General features: G+C 40.9%; 1 protein-coding gene and 2 non-coding genes across 7 annotated transcripts in view; all 3 read left to right on the top strand.

Annotated features, from left to right (window-relative positions):
* prrc2b (proline-rich coiled-coil 2B) overlaps window positions 1–24,043 on the top strand; it is a 56,863-nt gene that overhangs the window by 5,778 nt on the left and 27,042 nt on the right. For 2 of the 5 annotated variants that reach the window (XM_048613531.1, XM_048613534.1), the window contains exons 6-22: window positions 547–803; window positions 3,273–3,367; window positions 3,985–4,130; window positions 5,441–5,528; window positions 6,201–6,375; window positions 8,609–8,957; window positions 9,460–9,546; window positions 9,934–10,112; window positions 11,547–11,784; window positions 12,560–12,782; window positions 13,466–15,610; window positions 16,530–16,753; window positions 17,965–18,113; window positions 19,926–20,100; window positions 21,192–21,274; window positions 22,213–22,473; window positions 23,232–23,471. In XM_048613531.1, the coding sequence (XP_048469488.1) occupies window positions 547–803; window positions 3,273–3,367; window positions 3,985–4,130; window positions 5,441–5,528; window positions 6,201–6,375; window positions 8,609–8,957; window positions 9,460–9,546; window positions 9,934–10,112; window positions 11,547–11,784; window positions 12,560–12,782; window positions 13,466–15,610; window positions 16,530–16,753; window positions 17,965–18,113; window positions 19,926–20,100; window positions 21,192–21,274; window positions 22,213–22,473; window positions 23,232–23,471 (5,114 nt within the window). The remainder of the gene's footprint in view (window positions 1–546; window positions 804–3,272; window positions 3,368–3,984; window positions 4,131–5,440; window positions 5,529–6,200; window positions 6,376–8,608; window positions 8,958–9,459; window positions 9,547–9,933; window positions 10,113–11,546; window positions 11,785–12,559; window positions 12,783–13,465; window positions 15,611–16,529; window positions 16,754–17,964; window positions 18,114–19,925; window positions 20,101–21,191; window positions 21,275–22,212; window positions 22,474–23,231; window positions 23,472–24,043) is intronic. The other 3 variants (XM_048613535.1, XM_048613532.1, XM_048613533.1) reach the window with 3 other exon arrangements.
* LOC125486417 lies at window positions 18,464–18,550 on the top strand. The gene has a single exon (XR_007265092.1). It is a non-coding gene; the product is annotated as a small nucleolar RNA SNORD62 (small nucleolar RNA).
* LOC125486418 lies at window positions 20,475–20,561 on the top strand. Its single transcript, XR_007265093.1, has one exon. It is a non-coding gene; the product is annotated as a small nucleolar RNA SNORD62 (small nucleolar RNA).

Raw genomic sequence — 24,043 nt, 5'->3', positions numbered from 1 at the left:
TGAATCAGAAATAAGGGTGCTGCCACTGTGCCACCAGAGACCCCATGATGAAATTTGTAGGTATTTTCTAATTAACCTGTTCAGAAATGTTAGTACACCCCTCTGAAGTGGGACCTTATACAAGTCTTCTGGCCCAGAGGTGGGAACGCTGCCACTTCACCACAACAGTCCTCAATGAGGGTGAGTTGCTATGAAGTTAACAGCAAAGTAGTTTATATGGACCTGCAAGTTTTGGAGTTTTATGGTTCAGATATTTTCTAATCAACCAGTTCAGAGTTGTCATGACACCTCTGGAGCAGATGGACTTAAGCCCAGGCCTTCTAGCCCAGAGGTAGGGACACTACCTCTCTGCCGCAGGCACTCAATGATAAACATCTTTGTTAGATAAGGTCTGGTTTCAATTAGCTGGTTCATTAGGTTTGTATTTGGATCTTAAAACTGTAATTACTGGAATATGTCTGGTGGCACCTTGTTTGGAGACTCAACACTTGATCTAAACACACCTGAGTACCAGTCTAGAATCGAGCAGTTGTATTTTGCTTGCAGATGTAGCCATTTGGAGGGAGGGCGGTGGGCGAAACCTGAACCCCACGACAGCACCGACTCTACCGCCTCCGCCACCGCCGGAGGTGGAAGCTAAAAGCTCAGACCAAGAAGATCCGGTGCACACGCCAGTGTCGTCAAGTGACTCAAAGGAGCCTTCACTGCGCCCTGCTACTCCGCTGAGGAGGGGACTGGGAATACCACTGCAGGCTGGGACTCATCAGTTCCCCTCCACCTACCGTGATATGTTGCCTACATTTGTAAGTTAATTGCAGAACCAGTAAATTGTTGTGATATTGCCCATGGCATTCAGTTCTTATGTTTATAAATAAGGCTACAATGAAATTGAGAGAGAAATTTTAGAAACTTGCTCCACATTGCCACTTCACAACAAAGTCCTGCAGCTAAATCATGAGAGTTAGCATACCGACGTTGAATGGGAAGTGTTGACATAGTAGTAACCAACCTCAGGTCAAGTGTTATCTATAACATCGTTTACCTTTGATATAAATAAGGCTGGGTGTTCTCTTTGCTTTCAAAAATAGAAAGCTGTACCAGCCACATTAGGGATGGAGAAAGATCATGTAGTCAATAAAGCATCTGTGACACTAAATATAAAGTAGTAGTGGCCCTGTGATTTTTCCCACTTAATTTTGTTCATGGTAAAAAAACTAGATTCAAGAATGAGGGAGAGCATATTATGGATAGTTTAATGTTAAAGCCACTCCCTTAAGTGCAAGCAAATATTATAATGGACATTCCTATCCGATAGGAAAAGGATTGTGATTAGAAATAACAAAACATTAGTTGCTATCTTTTCTGACCTTCCTACAAATTCTGTAAAATTTTACATGAGGTGCGGTGCAATGTGGAATTTTGAAGGCTTCATTTAAGTTGCACTGTTTACCAGATGAATTATTCATCTATAGTCATCTGTCAGCGCGGTGATTAGCTGACATCTCCTCTACTTTCCCAGAGCCCCTCTAAATTGTATCAATCCTGACCATATTACCTTGAAAGTTGCAGTGTGTAGATCAACAATGGAATGAGAACTGTGGCTTGAAATCAAAGAGATAGGAGGAAATAAAATTGTGCTGGTACCCAGATTCTGAGACGACATAAGGAAGGTTCCCATGTGTCAAATGATCAAGTCTGATACACTGACATACTCTTGGTTGCATGTGTGGCCTTCCCTTCAATGCTGAATAAGTAGATATGGCTCTTTATGCTGTTAACTGCAGTTAACAGAAAATCAGAACCTGATAAAATACCCTAATAAAACAGTGAGGGAAGTGTACAATGCAGTTTACGTTACTTGAACAGCGTGAGTTCGCATGATTACAGTTGTTGATGTGTGGTGAGCAGTATTTTAATTTGAGATACAGAACTGCTTTATTCATGTTATCAGGATTCCAGCAAAGTAAAATAAACTTGTGGATGTTTTTAGAGTATGCCAGTAGAATTTTGCAGCGATTATAGCTCTGTCCTTCCAAATTGGCATCATCTCCGGACAGAGCATTTTGAGTCAGTAATCGCATGGCTGCAGGTCTTGTCGGGTGGAAGCAATGTAGAAAGGCTGATGATAGCTGGCTGTGAAACAACATAGTATTAGAGTGTGTTAGTGCTAACTTGTTTAAAAAAAACAAGTGAGGACAAGTTGTTTGTGTTTCTCTAGCTTGTGCTTTGTGATGTCAGAGACAGTAACAGTTGTTTTTGAGTAAATGTTTTTGAGCTGATGCTGATTAGCATTTTATTCCAAAATTGAAATATATTGTAGTTGCTCAATAATCTGCAGGGCCACAAACACGCTTGAGGGACGATTTAGATAAACAGAAATTTCGCTTTGTCAACCTGTTCTTCACCCACCCCTTCTCCAGATTTCAGCCTCTTTTGTCTTGAAACTGTTCGTCCTGCCCGGTCAATGGGTTTCCAATTATATAATGCACAGCAGTTTTGTTTTGAGAGGTATATCTGTGCTGATCTTTTCCCTCTATCAGTGTGAATGGCTGTTCTCTTGGCCGTCAAAAGTAGAAAAATGTAGCAGCCACAAAAGCTTAATACATTCAGCAGGAATGGGGAAAGATCATTTAGTCAATACAGTGTCCGTGACACTAAACATAGAGCAACAGTGGCCCAGTAATTTTTCCCACTTAACTTTGTACATGGCAAATAAATTACATTCAGAAAATGAAGAAAATCTTGTTAATGCCGCCACCTTAAGTGCCAGCAAATGTAATAGTTAACATTCCTATCTGATACAGAAAGGATTGTAATTAGAAACAACATGAATCTTAAACATGTTGCACTCCTATTTATTCCCTCTGTTCTCTTCATAATCTTGAAGGTATGCTTAGGACATTTACCAAGCTGAAATTTTATTAAAGCTCCCTCCACCTTCACAGTGGTGGTGGGAGGAATTGTTAATTGTCACTGGGTGAGAGGAGGAATTGTACATTCTTGGGTATGGGAGTCATGGTGGAGCAAGCGATATTGTTCACATATGGGAGTGAGGCAGTATCATTCACTTGGAGCATGAAGGTGCTGTTGTTTGCTCTCACTGGGTGTAGGGGCTGTTCAATCTCGGTAGGTGAAGGGTTATTATTCACCCTCGATGGGTGAAAGGTGTGGATATTGTGCATTTGATTATGTATTTATTGTTCACAAGGTCTGATTTCACCAGTTAATCACCTCAGGGTCAATGTCTGGAATGGATTTTCTTTTCCCTGCAGATGTGCTCACCACAATCACGGAGTCCTCAGCCAACTCCAGTCCTTGGTCCACAAGGATCCTTACAGTATCCGTTCCAGCCACATGAGCCAATTAGGTAAGGAGTATGTTTACAATCAGTGCACATATTAATTATGGGGGTTGGTTAGCTCAGTTGGCTGGGCTACTGGTTTGCAATGCTGTATGATCCCAACTGTGTGTTCTCTCACTGGCTGAGGTTACCATGAAAGACTCTCCTACTCAGCCTCTCCCCTCACCTGAGGTGTGGTGACCCTAATGAGACAGCAGTCCTGTGGGCCTCTGGGACTATGGTGATTTTACTTTTTGTATTTATTATAGATAGAATCTACATGTTCGTCAGACAATTCACAGCCATATCTGATTTGGGTTATTTGGTAATTTATTTTAACCATGATTGGTGAATATAAATGTATTGAGAGATTAATCTTGCACATTGGTGACTTACACAGCATTCTGACTGGAACCTAAATCCCGTGGTACAAGCAGGGTGCTTGTTTCGGTCCATGCGTGAAACTGACAGTGCAAGGTGTAGGGCAGAGGTTGTGTTGTCACCTGACTTAAACTGCATACGCACTTCACATTGCCTTACCAAAGGCTGTTCCCCATACTGTTCACTTTGATCTTAAGTTGTTAATGCTTCATCCTGGCGTTATTAGTGCTTCATTCATTGATTCCCAATGTGGGTATTCACAGGTATCCCCGGGGTGTGACTCGCCCTAGCCGCCCAGCGAGGCCCACTCGGCGACCAGGTGAGCTGACAGATCGACCTGCCATTGTCAATCCTGATGATCTCAAAGAGCTGGATCAGCTGGACATTGAGACAGAAGATGGATGGGCAGGTGAGAGGGGAACTTGTCATGCAGACTCCTTGAACTTTAACCAAGCACTGATGATGTGCACTTGTGTTTGTGGTACTTAATTTACAGGAAATAATTGATTTTGTGCTTGACTTGATTTGCAGTGTATTTCTACTTAACATTCTTATATGGATTGAGAGTGGTAAGCACCACAGTGCATGCACCAGTGTCTGAAAATCTGTAGAGGTGTACAATAGAGAGTTGGATGGCTGCATATAGAATTAAAGCTGTCTATTCTGTTTAATTTGCATATGTCTGAAGTAGCTGTTTCCCTTCTGCATTCGTTTGTGGGATGTAACCATTGCTGAAAAAGCCAACATTTATTGCCCATCTAAATTGGCCTTTAATTGTGCAGCGTACCAGTCCAAATCAGAGGGCACTTAGGAGTTGGCCATATTGCTTTGGGTCTGGATTTACAGGTAGATTAGACCCAGTAAGAGTGGCCAATTTTTATTCGTTCATGAAATACGGCCTTCACTGTTTCGGCCAGCATTTAATGCCCATTCCCAGTTGCCTTGAAAAGATGGTTCCTTTGGAACTACAGCAGTCCTTATGGAGTGGATACACCAACAACCCTGTTAGGGAGAGAGTTCCAGAATTTTGATCCAGAAAAACTGCAAGAATGGTGATCTGTTTCCATGTCAGGGTAGTGTGTTGCTTGGACAGGAGCCTATAGGTGGTGGTATTCCCATATATCTGCTGTCCTTATTCTCCAGATGGTAGTGATTTGGAATGTACTGTTTATGCATCCTTGAGCAGATGCAGTGCATCTTGTATATAGTACACACTGCTGCTATTGTTTTGGTGATGGTGGAGTGAATGTTTGTGAATGTAGTGCCAATCAAGCAGGCTGCTTTGTCTTGGATAATGTCATACTACCTGAGTGCTGTTGGAGCTGAACTCATTCAGGCAAATGGGGGATATTCCGTTACACTCGGACTTGTGCCATGTAGCCGGTGGACAGACTGTGGGGAGTCAGGAGCTGTGTTACTTGCTGCAGGATTCTTAGTCTGTGAGCTGCTCTTGTAGCCACTGTATTTATGTGGTGAGACCTGTTGAATTTTTGGTCAGTGGTAACCCCACGATGTTGATAGTGGGGAATTCAACGATAGATGTATGCTCTACCAGCGCACTTTGTGCTTATGATCTTATTGCATCTGTGGTGCAATAATTCTGACAAGTTTTAGAAAGCACTTGTATTTTGTTGTGATGTTTTGAGAATGGTTAAATTGGAGCAGTCCGGTCTGCGTTCCTAGTCCTGTCTTGAATCGCTTGTTTGTTCTTTTACTCAGGTGAACATGAGGAAGTGGATTACTCAGAAAAGCTGAAATTCAGCGATGACGAAGATGAAGAAATGTCAAGAGAGCGAAAAGAGAAATGGTTTGTATTTAGTTTACAGTTGCAGATGGAAACCTTGAGATTTTTAAAAATTTCACAAACTATTGAATAACACGCTCTTAAGTTTTTTTTTCGTACGTAGACTTGCTTTCTGTAGCATCTGTCATGACCGTACAACATTCCAAAGCACTTTACAGTCAGTGAAATACAGCTTTGTCTCAATTCCCATTAAAATGTTGACTGCTGAACATCCTTGATAATAGATGATGTAAATGGCTCCCCCTTGAATATATGTACTGCCTCTTGAATTTGCAAGCAATATCACCCCCCAAATAAAACCATTACAAATTACAGTTCCATGTCCACGTTCCTCTCTTGCTGAGCATACTGTTGTGTCTTAGATCCTTGCCCATCATGACCACAACTCCTCATTTGTATTCCTCCATTTGGCTATTCACTCTCCCACATTGTTGAAATAGCCCACAAAAAAGTCGCCAGTGACACTGTCCTACAGTCTCCACATCTGGTATTTTTTGATTACACTGTTACAAACAAGGACCAGTTATTTAGTTGTGTGTGTTAGTCCATCCTTTATGCTGAGTAAAGCAGAATAAGTTCCAACTGGAAGTTGTTACGTTTGAGCCCTCTGTTTCATTTGCAGTGTGTATGGGTGTGAAATAATAGTCTAACACCCAAAACCTTTTTCCGTTCTAGGGAAAGGGACATGAAAATAGCGCGCCATCGGTCTTTAAATGCTAAGCGCGAAGCAAAGTTGGAGCCTTCCATGTGCACTGACTCAATTTGGAATAATCCATTATCCTCCAGCCAGTCAAACCATGGCCTGCAGGATCCTGAGCCACGGTGGAACCTATCTACTGCTGAGACAAGGGTATTTTCAGTTCACTTCACAGAGTTGTATTTGTTCAACTTAACTGAAATCATGTAGTTAAAATTACCTGTTGAGTGAATACTTCAGAGTACAGTGATCACCTTTATAAGTAAATCCTACTGCATCTCCATCTGTACTATGGTCTCTGTGTCTGGCAGAGGAGGTACTTTTATTTATTTAAGTCTATGCAGATGTTTACCACTATCAATGTTAGTACAATTTATACTTAGTCAATAAGATTGCAGATACATGTAAGGATTCAGAATGCATATACTAATTGTAAAAAATATACCATTTTCCTGAGATGGATCCACCTGCTCTCATCCCTCCAAATATAATAATGTGCTTAATATTGAAATTAATGTTCCAATTGACTGATGAAGACAGCTACTTTGCTATACTTACCACCAAAGTGTTCCTGTTCTTAATCTTCTGTAGCTTGTTTTGTAAAATTTGACAAAGTACAATTATTTGACTTTGTTGGAGGATCTGTTCCAATTTCCCAGTTTGTTTCTTGAATGTGGTCTTTAGAGAGGAAGAACAGAAATGTGTTTGATGCCTTTAGACTTTATGGTTGACATTAAGTTGCAGTAATGCTACTTAGCAATGGCAAGCCTGTTGATGAGTTGAAAATACAAAATTGAGTCTCTTGGATTGCTGGTTTATAAATCATTCAATTCTTATGATGTGCTGCAATCCCTTGAGAGTCATATAATCATTTGTGCTGAAAGAGTTGTTTTGGCCCATTGCAGTTTTGCAACTTTTTCAATAGTGCTATTCAATTTGTCTCAACTGTGATGCATTCCCTTGCAAATTTCCCCTTTCCAAGTAAAGTTCATGTCCAGTTCAATTTGGAAAAGGCTAAGTCTGTTTCCACCAGCCTTTCAGGCGACAGACCTTTCAAATTGTAATAAATTGCTGCAATAAAAAAACCTCCTGCATACCCTTTTGGTTCTTTTTACCTTAAATTTGTGCCCCCAGATTTCCCTCCTGTCACCTTCCCACATGCAATGAAATCTTTCATCTCTGCTAACCTAATAAATCTCTTCTAAGCCTTTCTACTTGGTGCTCCCTGCAGTTGTTTCCTCATAACAATGCATTCACTTTTCCTTTACAAGTATTTAGAATTGAAATTGCTCTTGATGTCCTTTTAGGCAGTGCTTTATGAATCACCACTACGTGCTCTGTTTAATAACAGAATCCTCCTCTTCTCCCCTCCACTTTTTGAATTAATTACCCTAAATCTGTGTCTTCTGATTGTTAAGCCTGCTGTGAGCTGAAATGGTTTTTTTCTTATGTACTCGGTCAAAAATCATTCATGATAAAATCTCTTAATCTTTCTGTTCTAAGGAGAATGACTCCACCATCTCCAGTCTTTTCACGTAGTTGAATTCAGGTTGTGGGTATTTTCATGGTTGAATTTATTCAAGGCTGGGATAATTAGAATTTTGGTCTCTAAAGAAGAATGGAGGCAGAAGGTTAGTCATATGGTAAATGGGGGAGTAGGCTCCAGGGGCCCTATGATTTATGTGATTTCTTAGGATTTTATGTTTGTTCTTGCATAAGAACCTGCTGCAAACCTTTGACAGAGTGTGAGCTAGTAACAGATGCGGTACTCTAACTGAGGCCTGGTGAATGATGTACAAGGTTTAGCATCACAGTCCAGACATTTTATGTCGGTCATCATGATTAGATGTGCATGTACACAGCAGTCTTATTAAGGAACATTTATAGAATAGATTTGATGGACAGGTAAAATTATGTGTATTACTTTCTGACCCGGGGAGAACAATGCCAGAAAATCTGTGACTAACCAGCAGGCAGGTTCCAACCTTGAGTGAGGTCACTTTGGCTACCTTTCATTTACAGTCTCAAATTTTGAATCACTTTTTCTCCGAAATTTCCCTTGACCATGAACCATATTTCTTACCATTCTTGGTAAGAATTGTTGCTTATCTATATGCAAAATCTAGAAAGAAACTGGTCACTGATTTTGTAACGACAGCAGCTTATACAGAAAGGTTAGAGAGTAAGTGTTTGGATTCAAGCCCTTTTTGTTATGAGCTGTTAAAGCATGAGTTTTGAGTGGTAGCAGGAATGGGATTCAAACTGGGCCAAACAAGGTTTAATGGAAAATGAATTTATTGAATGTTGTAAATCTTCAGAATCCACAGTTTAAATGTTTCCCTTCTCTGTATTACAAAACTTTTGCTTTTTGCATTTCTCTCTTCAGGCTGGAGTCTTCCAAAAACTAGCGGGAGTTAATAGATGGGCAGACACTCAGGTTGAGAAAGATGAAGCATGGCGACAACGGCCAAATTCTGGCACCAGTGAACGCTCTGAGGCATTGGAACGTGTCAGGAGGAGGCGTGAGGAGGAGGAACGACGGGCCCAGGAAGAGCGATTAGCTGCCTGTGCTGAAAAACTGAAGAAACTTGATCAAAAACGCGGAGTGATAGAGAACTCCGTCAAATTTGATGGCCGGAGAAAGGATGATGGTGAAACTAAGGAGAGCAAGGACTCTATACCTCTATCTGCACACCAGAAACCTTACACTGAGAACAAGCAGAATTTACCAAAAGGTACCAATGGCAATTCTGGATTTGAAAGATTTTCTTGTTTAATTGACAATGTAACCATAATTCTCAATGAAATGGAGCAGTTTTACTGACTGGTTGTTGGAAATATTCTTATTTAGCCTTGTTGGTTCTTAAGGTTGTGTAAAAATATGGTGTGATCATACAGTTCTTTTTTGTTGTACACTTAAACCAAGCTTTTACTTTTGAGCAAGTTTGTGTTTCTAGGTCAACATGGTAACTTAAATAAAAGTGCAACATATATTGCAATTCCAGTTATAGTGAATCAACCATTAATTAATCTGGAGAAAATTGTGTGTGACTTGCATGGAAAAAGATACAAAATTGCAGATTGATCTACATCAACTTTCTTGTCTGGAGCTCATCAGAAACCCAGCGCTGCTGTTATGGGTGATTACCTTATGTGAAACATGTTAATGCTGAAATCAAACCTCAGATATATCGGGCTGGAGTCACAGCTACTTGTTATGTGTATTATATGTTGCAGGCGGAAATGTCCCAAGATACTTGTCAGGGGATCAGTTGCCTGAGCAGGAAACGGTGAAGTTGAGGATGATGACTGATGGTGCAATCGGTGGGTAGATTTTGAAAAGATGGCGATGAAATGAATCGGTTTAAGGATGTGTAGAGGCTGCAGAATGCAGGAATTAAGATATAGATAGAAGTTGTTGTGACACACTGCAGTCCAGAGTCAGAAGCAATATGGAGAAAGTTAAAGGCAGGAAGAAGGGGTTGCAAGGAGTTTGGGGAGTCAGTGAAAAATAAGACTGTATATTTAATATATATAGTATTGGTATATTTTCTTTGGCTGGGAAGAAAAACCTTGGTCTTATGGGGGAGTATCTGTGCCATATTTGAGGCATGTTTTCTCCATTTCTACCTTTCATGATTTGAGCATACTTGTGTCTGGAGTGTGAAATCTGCTAAACAACTGTTGATTTTCTATTGTAATGAATTTCAGAAAAATGTGAGCTGCCTGTGGAGCTTCCTGTTGATGACAAGGTGAAAAAAGAAGTTACTGCAGGCATTGCAGAAAGCGAAGAGGAAAACAGCAAGCAGGGAAATGAGCCAGCACTGCCCGTGCAAAACTACAGCAAGTTCCACAAGTCTCTGCCACCCAGATTCCAACGACAACAGCAGGTAACTGCCAGTAGAGTACAGATGTGTTCAGTACTTTATCATTATAACATGCTAGAAATGGGAACACGAGTATGTCGCTTAACACCTTGAATCTATTCAACTGTTCAGTCAGGTCAGGTTAATCTGTGACTGAACTCTATCTTTGCCCTTAACACATGGGTAGATTCAACCAAACAATTGGATTTAAAATTATACAGATGGCCTAAAGTCAACTCCTATTTGTGGAAGAGGTCCAGATTTCTATTGCCCATTGTGTATAGAAGTTCTTAACTTCATTCCTGACAGATTTGGCTGTTGGAGTCTAACCTTTATGTTACATCCCTGACCTTAGACTCACCGACCAGCAAAAATTGTTTCTCTCTCGCTCTAATTTAGCAGTTCCAAGTAATACCTTGAACGTTTCAATCTAATCATCCCATAAACTTTTAACTTGCAGAAAACATAACTGATTTATTTAATCTCTCCTTGCAATTTAACCCTTGGAGACCTAGTCTTAAAAGCGTTTCAATGTTTCGCTCCCTCCAAGGCTAATATAAGACCTGTAAGCTGAAGTGTTGAGATCTGAGTGCACTTCCCTAGGTGTGGCTTTACTGGCGGTCTGTATAGCTTAGCGTAATTTCTACCTGCTTATTAGGAGTAGTCTTTTTCTGCATATAACAAATTTGTAAAAAAAAAAGTATAAGGTGATATGTTTTGGAATAATCTAACGTTAAGAGGGCTGCTTATTTGAAGTATGCATTCATCATATAGTTTAGAAGCCAAATGGTCAACCCCCATGCATCTCTCTTTGTCAAATTGCTGAATTATGACTTATGGCCTTGATGAAGCTGTGAAAACAAATCTTATTTGAATGTGCTTGTGCCCTAGAGGAGTTTTCTGATCAGACATGTTGGATTCGGATTTGATTTGCTGAACGATGTGGTTCGTACAAAATTGTTCAATGGGAATGAATGTTTTAAGTAGTAGGTCTTCAACATCTTGTTTTAAAGATGTCATTTATGCGATTTAGAGACCCAAAAGTAGTTTCTGCCCCTATAGTACAGATCAAGCAGAGAGGGAGGCACTGCTCGCTAATCTCAAAGTTAGCGGTGAAGTCGAGTTGAGAAAAAGAATAATCTGGTAAGAGACAGTAGTCAGTCTTGTTAGGCTTCTGTCACTCTTATAAAAAGGTGCACTTTTGAGAAGATGATTGGGTTAAGCAGCAAAACAAGGCCACGTCCTTCAGAAACAGGAATTGAGAAGACTTGGTAGTTGCATTAGAAAAATTTTCTACTCTCCTCTGCTGGGGTGGGATGGGAGGTTAATTTTATGCTTTATCCAAGAGAATTTGCAAGATTTTGTGGAGAAGAAAGACTATCATGTAAAATAGAAGAACCACGATTTTAAAAGTCTAAATCTGTACTGTTTGTATTGTTTCCTGCTTCGGCCAACCAGGAGCAGCTGTTAAAGATGCAGCAACGGCAACAACAGCAAGGTCCAGTCATGACCCCGTCAGTTGCACCTCCTCATTCTCATTCACAGAGACACATCTATCCCAGCCCAGTCGGCCCACCACCTCCTCACATGCTTGGCTATGATCCTCGTTGGATGATGATGCCTTCATACATGGATCCTCGACTGAGCCCAGGAAGGCCACCAATTGACTTCTACCCATCAGGCGTTCATCCCTCTGGTAAGTTGACTCGGGAGTAAATAATAGTAACAGCATACAGTGGGTGTTTTCTCCTACCAGAGGAATCTGATCTGTGCATCGTCAGCATGAATGAATTTAATTACTTCCAGCCCATCAGAACTTGGAGTAGAAGCGTTCTTTCATTCATTCCTGGTCATATTTTTGTGGTCTTTGCTCATGTAATATGGTGAACACTGTATAACCTGGAAACTGAATTTTCCAATGTTCTTCATTATTGATTGGGGTGCACCAAATGCTGTCACTTTGATCAGCAGGGACTATATCTAAAGTGTAGAGTTATATATGGATTGTGTTCTCACTTTGCTGGATAACCAACTGCAGTTGTAGTAGCTGGCAACTTGCTTTCCAGTTTCCAGACCCACGATACACAAGCACATTGTCACTATTTGTCTGCTTTCTCTTACCTTCGCTCAATCATAACAGATGTTTGTTATCTGTCACCTACCAACTGAAACAAAGAGGTAGAAAATTCAGATTTGATTTCATGGGAATTTATGAAACCTTAAAAATTGGAAGATTAATGTCATAATGAACAAAATGAAATATAATTCGTGGCTCCATGCACTGTGCATCAGTAGTTAGCTAGCTTGTTTAGGGAAAGATGTGGCTTAGTGGTATTGTCAGTGAAATTTAATTGAGACCCAGGCTAATATTCTGGGGGGCATGGGTTCAAAAACCATGGCAAAATGTGCTAATAATTTTCTGTCAAAGTTTTATTGTTTATGCTCACCTAAGGATGATTTATTTCTTGTAGGGATCATTAAGCCTGTAATGCGCCCAGATCGCTCAGACAGTGTGACTTCGGGGTCCGAGCAGCACGATCGGTCTCCCATTCTGTTACAGGAGAGAAGAACCCCACCTACAGAACCGCAATTCAGCTGGGGTCAAGAGGACTATCCACCACCTCCAAACAGAACTTTTATGTTAGCCTCTCAGAGATCGCAAGAGGATAATGGTTCTGAAGATAGAAATGTCAGGTGAGTTTCTTGCCTGTAGAGGATCAGTAGCAATGCCAGGTTAGGATTGATAACAGGCCACTACAGGTCTTTATGATAAGAACCACAGAAGAAGCAACATTTGTGAGATTTTGTATGTATGTGGCCACTGATGACTGGGGACAGTAATCTACCAGAAGAAGGCTAAATAAATATGATACATACTCTGTTTATTTGATCCTTAGCCTTAAGAAAAAGCTTTAAAATAGGATGAGATTAGATCAGTCTATTTCTGAGCAGAAAATGTGGGAATACTGCAAGGAATAGATGGAGATGAGCCAAGGGCAGGAAGAAGGGATCGGTTTAATTTGGTGTCATGTTCGGCACAACATCATGGGCTGAAGGGCCCGTTGCTATGTTGTACTGTTCTATGTTCTATGTACTGTGTCTTTTTTTGAGGTACTTACATCTGTCCAGTTGATTTGAACAATTTACAGAAATAATTATGATCAGTGACCCCCTCCCCCCAGTTCTACAGTGCATGGTCTGCTCGTTTGAATGCCAGGCACCTTTAAATGATCACGTTGTGACTTCAAAGGGCAGCTTATGAATGGTCTACATAGAACCTTCCAGGTTGCTGTGTAGCTAAGGGCACAGCTTATGGAAATCTGCTGTGGCTTTCCTCAATGTTTTACGATGCATTCAACAACTTTTCTTTATTATAGGAATGAAAAGCTTCCCACTCCACCTGCTGGGAGGGCAGATTCCATTTCCCAGCAAGCCATGAAGATACAGCGGGATCCATTTGAGGAGCAGATAGATGATTACAGGGTTGCACCAACAGACAAACTGTTGAATATGGTTTGTTTGGAGCCCCAGACTGAACTAATAAAAGACCGAAGGCCTGATGTATCTCCAAATGTGTCGGCAGTGTTAGGCCGGGATGTTCTTTTCCAGCATAAAACAAGTTCTCAGATACTTCATAAAGAACTTTTCACATCTGAAAATGAGCAGGTAGGGCTGAATGGGTCCCTGTTGAGGGACAGTACTGAGACCTCAAAACCAGCTGAAAATGTTGAGGAGCTGGTGTCTCACACCTGGGATTATGTACACCAGAAAGAGCCACCAAGCCCAAAGATTAATGAGCACGAAGACACCAGAGAGGAGAAAGGTTTTCGAGCAGAAATATGGCAAACTGATAATCTACCAAAGAGGGAATCTAAACCTGCACCCCAGTGGGAACCACTGAAAGGAAATCACATTGATCGTCGTGAGACTGTCGGAAAAATGACAGGCAGAAGATCTGGACCGATTAAGAAACCAGTACTTAAAGACCTCAAGACTGAGAAGGCTGAAGAGACAGAAAAAGTAAAGTTGGAGTCTGTTCTGAAAAACAGTCACACTAAGACAGAACAGACCAAGACTGAGAATAAAGCGCTGAAAACCAATGGAGGAACAGTGCCATCATCGCAAACATCTTCCTCGTCGAATGTTAGACCTGAAATGACTGCGCTCTCAGTGCCTTCAGCTAAGTTTGACTGGGAAATGGAGAAACCACAAAAAAAGGAGAATAAGGCATGGGAGGTGAGACCAGTGAATAAAGATAGCATTGATTTTCCTCTACCGCAGAGAAGAAACTGGATTGAAGACGATGAACATAATTTGAGTAGTCGGAGCCAAGGACGAGGAAGGGGCAGAGGAAGAGATTTTTATGGCCGGGTTGGAGACGCCAGAGGTTCATACAACAATTTGAACAGAGGAAATCGTCAGACTCCAAAGGACTACAGTAATCCTTCAGAAGACGGCCAAAAGAGCTCCTCCCGCCGTCGAAATGCTAGCGAGACGCGCAGTGAGGGGTCTGAATATGAAGATATACCAAAACGACGGAGACAGAGGGGAGCTGGAGCTGGCAGTGAAGGCACCAGTGATGCAGTATATTCAGACAGAGAGGGGAAAAATATGTTTAAAGACTCTGTCAAGAAATCCAAGAGAATACCATCTGATGGGCCAATTGTTGGTGAAGTGGAGGATGAAAGAGGGCCCCCCAAAGTGTTTGAAAGAGCACTGCCACCTCGCTTGAGCAACCCTGGGCGAGGACGTAACTTTGCCTCTCGGGGAATGTCCTCCAGACAAAATAGAGGGGGTGTGTGCAAAGTAAATGGTACTTATCAGCTAAATGGTGATATTTCCACATGCATGCTGTTGTCCAAAAGGCAGCCTCTTAAGGAATCTACAAAAGTGCTGAACAGGCCTTTGGAAGTGACACTTGAGAATACTGGGGAGGAAAATGGAGTCGGAGATAAAATCCTGCTTTCTGGAATCTCGGCCATAGATGATCAACCGCCCAAAAGGGAGCGATCAATGGATATGCCCCCAAGGAGAAGGCGACCTCCTAGGCAGGACAAGCCTCCAAGATTCAGGCGTCTCAAACAAGAAAAAGACGCAGCCACTGAAGTCAAAAATGATGTACCTGTTCCTGCAGACCATGGCATATCTAATATGACTGCAAGGACCGATGATCAGGAAATGGCTTCTCTTATAGCTGGCAATAAGTCGCCAGATCTGTCTAATCAAAATTCTTCTGACCAAGCTAATGAGGAGTGGGAAACTGCTTCTGAAAGCAGTGACTTTACAGAGAAGCGAGACAGGGAGAATAGAATATGCCAGAACAACCTCCCACCTGAAGTGGATGTGGCAGACGGTAGTCTTGGACAGAGGAAAGAGTTAGCTAAACGCAGTTTCTCTAGCCAGCGGCCAATTGATCGGCAAAACCGCAGGACGAATCCAGGCTATGGTGGAAAAACTCCAAAAACTAATGGGACTGGTCCAAGAAATGAAAAGGCAGCTGGGCAACCATCAAGGAACAAAAGGTATATAATGTGGATATTTGATAGGCAGAGACTAAATGTTTAGTGTCTGTCAATTCTCTGTTCAAGATTTTGCTTGCTTTGTGACACCCAGCCCAAATATTTGGTTATTAACTAATAAAGAAGTTGGTTACCTCAGTTAGCCAGATAGCTGGTTTGCAGTGCTGAGTGATGCTGATAGCATGGGTTCAGTTCACGTACTGACTAAAGGATTCTCCTCAACCTCTCCCGTCACTCAAGGCTTGGTGACCCTCGGGTTTAATCACTACCAGTCGTCTCTCTCTAATGAGAGAATAGCCTTATGGTCTGGCAAGACTGTGGTGACTTTACCATTTTACCTTTTATTACGTATAACAGGGACTATTTCAGTCTTATCCTCCTTTAGTGTCCCCTATCATAAGCTTGAAAGTGGAGTCTAAAGTTACAGAACAATAATACAATTTCGGACCTGTAACATAGATGTAACAACATTATAATCGCTTTTTTTGATTCAGTCCAAATGGCTAATGTTCTTAAGAAAGTAACAGTAATTGTGTTATTACAGATTCCGCCCCCCCCCTTTCCCATAAAACATAAGTTACTTCCTTTTGGTTCTTCATTGCATTCTCCCTCACCCCATCGAGTAGGAGGCTGTGAAATGTTGCTTTGGTCACATGTTGCATTCCATTGACTAACACAGCTGTGGGTCTGAGACTGAGCAGTCCTACTGCTGGCTTTTTTTTTTGCTTTATTCTTTCTCTACAGCCAGAAAAAAAGGGTATAATTCTGTTACAGTGTGCTGCCACTGAGCAGTCAATCCATGAGGAAGTGCTATAATTAATGTTTGAGAGAGACTGGCAATATTGATGATTGCAGAATGGGATGTTTCCGTGTTGAATTGTTGAAGCCAGTGTGACTCCATCTGATTATTCCATTTCTCAAGCAGGTATGTAGAAGAACAGCATTGTGATCAAGTAACGGTGAATGGAGGGAATGTTAACACGGTGTACTGTGTAGATCGAGTCATTCCCCATGATCCAGTGGCTGTCCAAAATGCAATGAAGGACGCATCAAATAAAAAGAAGGAAAAGGATGTGAAACCTGGCATGAAAAAGGCAAAAGAAAAAACTGATGCTTTGGCACAATTTGATTTAAATAATTACGCAAGTAAGTCCAGATCAATTTATATTCAGATAAGATTGACATTCAACTAAAGACACACTTGCATTGTGCTTTTGAGTTTCAGTGCAGTTTTAAGGGTGCCCTTGAGATTGAATCTTATTTTGTTCAATTGTGCTAATGATCCACCCTGAGCGTTGATCTGCTCTTAAGTTTTACGTAAACTTTATTTCAGTTTCCAGGGAGATCCCAAGTATGTACTTTAGCATGTGTGAATAAACAGAATAACTTCCATTTAAATAGTGCCTTTAATGACTTCAGAAATTTCTAAAGTGCTTCACAGGCAATAAATTGCTTTTGAAGTGTGGTCACTGTTGTAATATAAGAAATGCAGTAGCCAGTTTGTACAAAACAAGCTCCCACTGAAGAAGGATCCTGACCCGAAACATTGACTTTCCTACTCCTCTGATACTGCCTGACCTGCTGTATTCCTCCAGCTCCATGCTGTGTGAACTCTGACTCCAGCATCTATTTGTTATCTCCCACAAAAAACATCGTGACCAGCTCACCTGTTTTAAACGCTGTTGATTACAAAATAAATTTTGGCTAGGACACCCTGCTCCTGTTCAAAATAGTACTGTCTCCTGAAAGACAGTGCAATAAAAATCTCACTGTGCAACCAGGGTCTTGAAATTATTTAAGTAAATAGCTCTGAAACATGAAGCTGCTTTCAATAATAGTGACCACAGTTGTTGTAAAGGCATTTGGCTCAATAATCAAAATGCCGATTAGAGAAGGAAATCTGCTGCCCCAACCCAGTCTGGGATTATAAGTGATTTCAGATCCACAGCGATGCACTTGGCTCTTCAATGTGCTCTGAAATGGCCTTGCAAGCCACTCAGTTGAATTCTAGAAGGTGCCTTACCATCATGTTCCCAAACAGTAGGGAATAAGCAATAAATGCTGGCTGTACCAGAAATGCCTACCTCCTATGAATGAGTTAACATACAAAGTACTGCAGTGGATTACCTGTTCGGGTCTCTTGAGTTAGACTCAAACCTACAACGTTCTGACTCAGAACGAAGACTGCCACCTGCCTAGATATGACTAAGACTTTGTAATGTTGCCATTCACAGAACAGCTGAGCAAAAGAAGTTATTACTAATGAGGAAGGTGCAGTGATTATTTATTTAATCTCTTTTACCTAAGCAATAACTTGAATGCTGATAGAAGTACCTGATGATTTTTCTTCCTTTAAGGTGTTGTCATTATTGATGATCACCCAGCTGTAGCTGTGGAGGAGCAGCAGTCCGTGTCAGCTCTGAATGATGGGTTCACTGAAGTAATCTCAAAAAAACACCGCCGTTTGCTTGAGGAAGAGCGCAGGAAGAAAGAACAGACATCACAGGTATGTGGGTTATCTTCAGCATCATGTTGCAATATTGTAAAAGATGCAGTTTATTTGCGTTTTGTGCCATTGCAGGTTGGTGTAATGGTTGGATTTCCATTTTATATTTCATTGAAATGTCACACAACAACACTGTTATAGTAAGAATTTTAAACCTTTCCTCTTTTATTCAGTGAGCTTAGATACAGGTCCTGAATTCATGTGTACTTGCCATCTGAAAAGTGAAACTTTAATTTAAATAACTTTAAGCAAATTGGATTTTCTGTTACATTCAATGTAAAACTGTAGATAAGTTTTACAGGACCTTTTTCATCAGAAAAAAGTAAAAAGACCTAGCTTCATTATGTTGGTATAAATGATGCTCCAATAGATCCTTCTGACCCTTTCATTACTTGTACTCAAGGAAAGGGATATGAGGACAAAGATGCACTGATATACCAACTAAAGAGATCAATTGACTTTATAATCCACGTGCTCCCAGTTACAGACATCGTATAACCTGCAATGGCTCCCAGTCCCATCAGTACATCCAATTTAAGTTTACTATTTTCCTATTTAAATTCTTTCATGGTCTCCTCCCTCCCAATTAATTAATTCATTTTAGATGTTTCTATTACATATTAAATGTAAATTATTGAATTATTATGTTCTAAAGGGAATAACTGTTAAATCGATTTAAAAACAAAGTAACATGCTAAGTCAGTTTGCTCTATCTAGATCACTGCCACTTTGACGAGGACAATTAGAGATGGACAATAAATACTAACCTAATCGGCACAACCATTTTCAAAAACTTGCGTGCTCTTCACTGCCCTCTCCTGCTGGCTTCTTCCCTCTCCAAATCATCCTTTCCTGTAAAGGAGGACTCAGGAGAGGGTGGTGAGAGAAAGGAATGGTATGAGAAGAGCTGCAAATGGGTGGGTTTGGTTGGGGAGTTAGCGGGGGGTGTCACTGGGAGAACACGAGTGAGAGAAGTATACAGCAAGTGAGGCAGCTCCAAATACTCATGCAGTGCTACACCTAACCCTGCACAAAATGAGCTGGAGCAGAAGCTCTGACACTAAGTGCATACTAACCACATGATGTACGCTATGCTAAAGTGGAACAGTGTGGTATCAGGAATCTAAAACAGGAACTTAAGTGTGCAGTCGCAGCAAGTTCAATTGATATGACAGTGTTAATGTATACCAGTGTATACATTTCACAGGATCATTTTCAGATGAACGTTAACACCAAACCATATAGCAAGATACTAGGCGAGAGGCTGAAATGCTTTGGTCAAAAAAAGTTGGTTTTAAAGAAGATGTTAACAGATGGGAGAGAAGCAGAGAAGTTTAGAGAGGGAGTTCCAGAGCTTGGGGGTGCCTAAGCATAAGGCAGCAGCCAGTGGTGGAAAGAAGGAAATCGCAGATGCACAAGAGGCCAGAATTGAAGGAGTGCAAAGATCTCAGAAGGTTGTACAAATGTCAATTTTTACAGAATTGAGATGGAAGAACCTGTGAAGGGATTTAACCAGGAAGATAGTAAGTTTAATTTAGATAATTTGGTGGATTCAAAGCCAATGTAAGTTATCAAGCATAACAGGGATGGGAGAGTGAGCCAAGGAGAGTTTGAATAAGGTCAGCAGAGTTGATTCTAGATGCTCTTTCTAAACAAATCTTTTGCAGAAGCAGAAAAACGCATGATGGATGCATTAATGGGGAACGCTTTCCATGAAGTAATAATGTTCATATTTGTATAAGATAATAGAAATGTGAGTTTACTTAATGCTTCATACATGATGAAAGTTTCTCACTATTCTATTCTTTGCAGGCACCTGGTAAAAACCGGAATGAAAAGAGCTGGACATCTTCATCCAAAATGCCTCCTAGATTTGTCAAAAAGCAGCACCTCTCCAATCCAGTTACTGAACAGCCAGAGGATAGCTCCTTCTCCAAGGGGCAGGCCAGTAGCCTAGGAACAGAGATTTGGGAGAACTCCAGTGCAAGTAAGATGATTACTAAATTACTATCTGTGCAAAGACTGGTTGACAGCATACCACCTAATAATTTGCAGGTTATTTCAGATTGGTGGTGGAGATCTGAATGGAAAATGCTGGAAGCACACAACTGTCAGGCAGCCTCTGCGGAGAGAGAAACAGAGCTTTGTGTTGATGACTTCCAAACTTACAATTTTGATAAAAGGCTGTAGACCTGGAATGTTCCCTCTTTTTTTTCTGCTTTTGATGCTGTCAGATCTGTTGAGTGTTTCCAGCTTGTTACAGGGCTTAACCATTTGAGAAACCTTAGAATGGGATCTGAAGAAATCTGGTTTTACACTGTATATTATGGATAGATACAAGACTTAGCTTCATTATGTTGGTATAAATGATGCTCCAATAGATCCTTCTGACCCTTCCATCACTTGTACTCAAGGAAAGGGATATGAGGACACAGATGCACTGATATACCAACTAAAGAGATCAGTTGACTTTATAATCCATGTGCTCAATATACAATTGAGTAACAAACATCAATTGTACTATATTTATGACCATAGGAGGTCATCCATCTGTGAGACTGTTGAGCAATTTTTTTTGTGAACCACACAAGGTATGATTATACATTTCTCCATTAATTCACAGATTATTTGTGGTGCAAGAATAAACAAGTGCTTTAAGCCAGTTAATGAAAATGTAATGGCAACTGACAGTTCAGGTCTTGATCTTCATGATGTTCAACTTGTTTGCAGTTTCAAAAACATTTAACTTATTCATATTTAAATTGCTTTCAATTAATAAATATGGGATTGTAAAAGCATTATAAAAAAAAGCAAGGATTGTCATAAAACCCATCTGGTTCACTGGTGCCCTTTACGGAAGGAAAATCTGTCGTCTTCATCCGGTCTGGCTGCCTTGTGACTTCAGAACCGCAATAATGTGGTCGACTGTGAACTGTCCCCTGAAATGGCCCATCTAGCCACTCAGTTTGCAAGCAGTAATGGATGGCCAGCAAATGGTAGCCTTGCTGTTACTGCACCCATCCCATAAAAGAATCAACAAGAAAAATTAGAAAAATGCTCATTTGTTTCTTTTCACAGCTGTTCCTGTTCAGCCTGCCAGTGGTGACACATGGGTGAAACCTCTGAACTCATTTACGGGATCCGAATCTACGTGCACTGAGGTACTTTCATAAGTTGCCAAATTCTCCTATCAGACTATCGAATTACCATTTCAAATAGCTGAGAACACTGCACTTTACCAAGATATGTTTATGATTACCCAGGAGGTTTCTGCAAAGTTTTAGTTTGCATTTAATACCAGGTGATACAGTAAAATGTTAGTCAGAGGTTGAATGTTCAAATCTTACAATGGCAAATAGAATTCACTAGATCTGGTCATTTTAAATGTATAGAAAATAGTAGAAGGTGCCAACCATTCTGCCCTTGGAGTCGCCTTTATTATTTAAAAAGATTCATAGCTAATCTACCTAGATCCCACTTTTTCCACCTTTTTCCAGTATCACATGATTTTTTGTGTGTTCAAAACCTGTTGACATCCATCTTGAATAGACGTAGCAACTGAGCAAGACTTATGACTCTCTGAGTAAAGAGATTTCCTCTCGTCTCTTTCTAAATGCCAACCTATGAGTGTTGACACCAGAAGAATCACTGTAGAAGTTGCCAGGTGGCTGCAAATATTCAGTAAGCCTCTTCATTGTCATGAGGGAACAAAACCATTCACCTGTACCCAGTTTGACTTGCACAAAAATCCAGCATTGTAAATATCCTCGGGAGAAATAAGTAAATAAATGTAGTACTGCGGGAACAAAGTGGGTCTATGTAGAGCAGTGGAGTTTGTTTGTAAATATCTCTCAGCAAGGATTGTTTTTCAGGCACCTGTCAGATGTTGTGCATCCAACCTCTATGTCGCACCACCAGGTGATATAGTACAATGTTGCTGGTGCTTCTATGCAGTCAATGACTCAAGCTTTCCCCTGTTCACCTTTTCAAAAAGACAGCTTAGCTAATATAATAAAATATGCTAATATAGTGAACCATTTGAATATAACTAATTATCTAAGTATATGAGATGCATGATTGCTGTTTGGTGCATGCCCAGGCATCCCAACCATTCGACTACTCCATATTGCAGAGTTTCAAGGCAAGTCAACCTGACAGCGGAGTTGAACTGAGTGCTGATTCCCAAGGTTCATCTGCAACTTCATCTCAACGAAGCTCACCTTACGGTGCACTCAAGCCGGAGGGAGGAGTAATGACTGAAATGAATGGAACCGGCACCGATACATCAGTTGATAAGTCAAACGGGAAAACTGATGATCCCAAGGAACAACGGCAAAAACCAGCGAGACCAGAGAGCAAGGTAAGACAATATGTCAAAATTATTGCTTAATGCTAGACTAATTCTTGTCTGGTTTCTGCTAGCCATGCACTCTGGCCTTTGGATAGAGCACAGCGATGATCTGAAAGCAAGTGAAAATGGGTTCCCTGTTGCTGACAAGCTAAATACATTTTGGTAGCCCCTAGCATTGCATCGCAGAACGATCAAATGTGTGTACAGTGACACAGAGAAAAAGACATTTGCACCATTACAGGAATACAGAAAGGGAACCAAAAGCAAGCTGAGGCTATTGATGGAAGAGGGAAGCCCACTGATAGTTCCTGTGAAATTTGACAGTCAGGGGCTGGGGAATTGAGGCAAGTTAGGAAATCATAATATGGGAGCCCCAGAGCGGCAGAGGATTGGATAACCATTCTTCAAAATGCTTTTCCATTTGTTTTTCGGTGAAATTATTAGTGGGGGTGTTCAGAGAGGCTAGTGCTGTTGCTCAGGATAGGTTCATACAAAAATACAGTTGACAGGTTAATAGCATTTTTCAATGGATTATTTGCTGCTGTGTTCAATTCGGTGATGCTCGTATGGCCATGAGGTAAAATTGCTTTGCTACATCCTGAAACAAGTGACAAAGTGGTGTATATACAAATGTATATCCTTTCTAACCAATTTTTAAATTGTTACATCTTAATTCCAGTTTGCCTTTGGGTGAAAGGCAGATTTGATTGTTCTGAAGTTGACATTTTATGTAGTTAATCTCAACCCTATTGTATTATTTTGCTCAGATTTCAGAGCCAGCAACTGGACAGAATAAGGACCACAAGCCAGGACCAATAGGAAATGAACGGTCTCTGAAAAACAAGAAGGCAAAGGAGTGTCTGGAGCCAGAGGGAGCGGAGCGCAGTGATGGGGGCATCACATCAAACAATGCAGCTGACAGCAGACCAAACACCAAGTCAGGGCTGGATTTACATGTGGACGCTGTCATCCCAGTTCCTCCAATCGAGTTTGGAGTGAGCCCAAAGGTAATTTTCATTGGATAACCAAAATTGTAACTTGTAGAAATAATACTGGTATGTGTAGTATTTGCTTTAAATGACCAGACCAGCAAAGTCACAGAATAATGTTGTCATTATAGTTAACTGACTTGTGTTAAAATCTCACCCCTATTTAGCACTAGATGTTAATGGCAAAGTTCGAGACGAAGAGGGGAAACCCACTATCACTTAAAATAGCAGATAGAGCACAGAAGCAGGGCATTTAGCCCAACCAGTCTGTTCTTGCGTTTATATACAGTCAGCCTCCTCCCATTCCAGCTATCTTGTAACAGTCTTTCAACATATCTTTCTGTTCCTTTTTCTCACAATTACTTGTCTAGTTTCCATTTCAATGTATCTAGGCGGTTTGTCTCAGTAACTTCCTGTGGTTCCACAGTGTAACTAATCTGAGCAAAGAAATTTCCCTATCAAATTTATATGTAACTAACTTATATCAATGCCTGAGATACCAAGGTGTAGAGCTGGATGAACACAGCAGGCCGAGCAGCATCAGAGGAGCAGGAAGGCTGACGTTTCGGGCCTAGACCCTTCTTCAGAAG

Source organism: Rhincodon typus, chromosome 28, assembly GCF_021869965.1.
Source record: "Rhincodon typus isolate 14 chromosome 28, sRhiTyp1.1, whole genome shotgun sequence".
Classification (NCBI taxonomy): domain Eukaryota; kingdom Metazoa; phylum Chordata; class Chondrichthyes; order Orectolobiformes; family Rhincodontidae; genus Rhincodon; species Rhincodon typus.
Note: the sequence above shows the minus strand (reverse complement) of the source record. Positions and strands in the feature narration are given on the sequence as shown.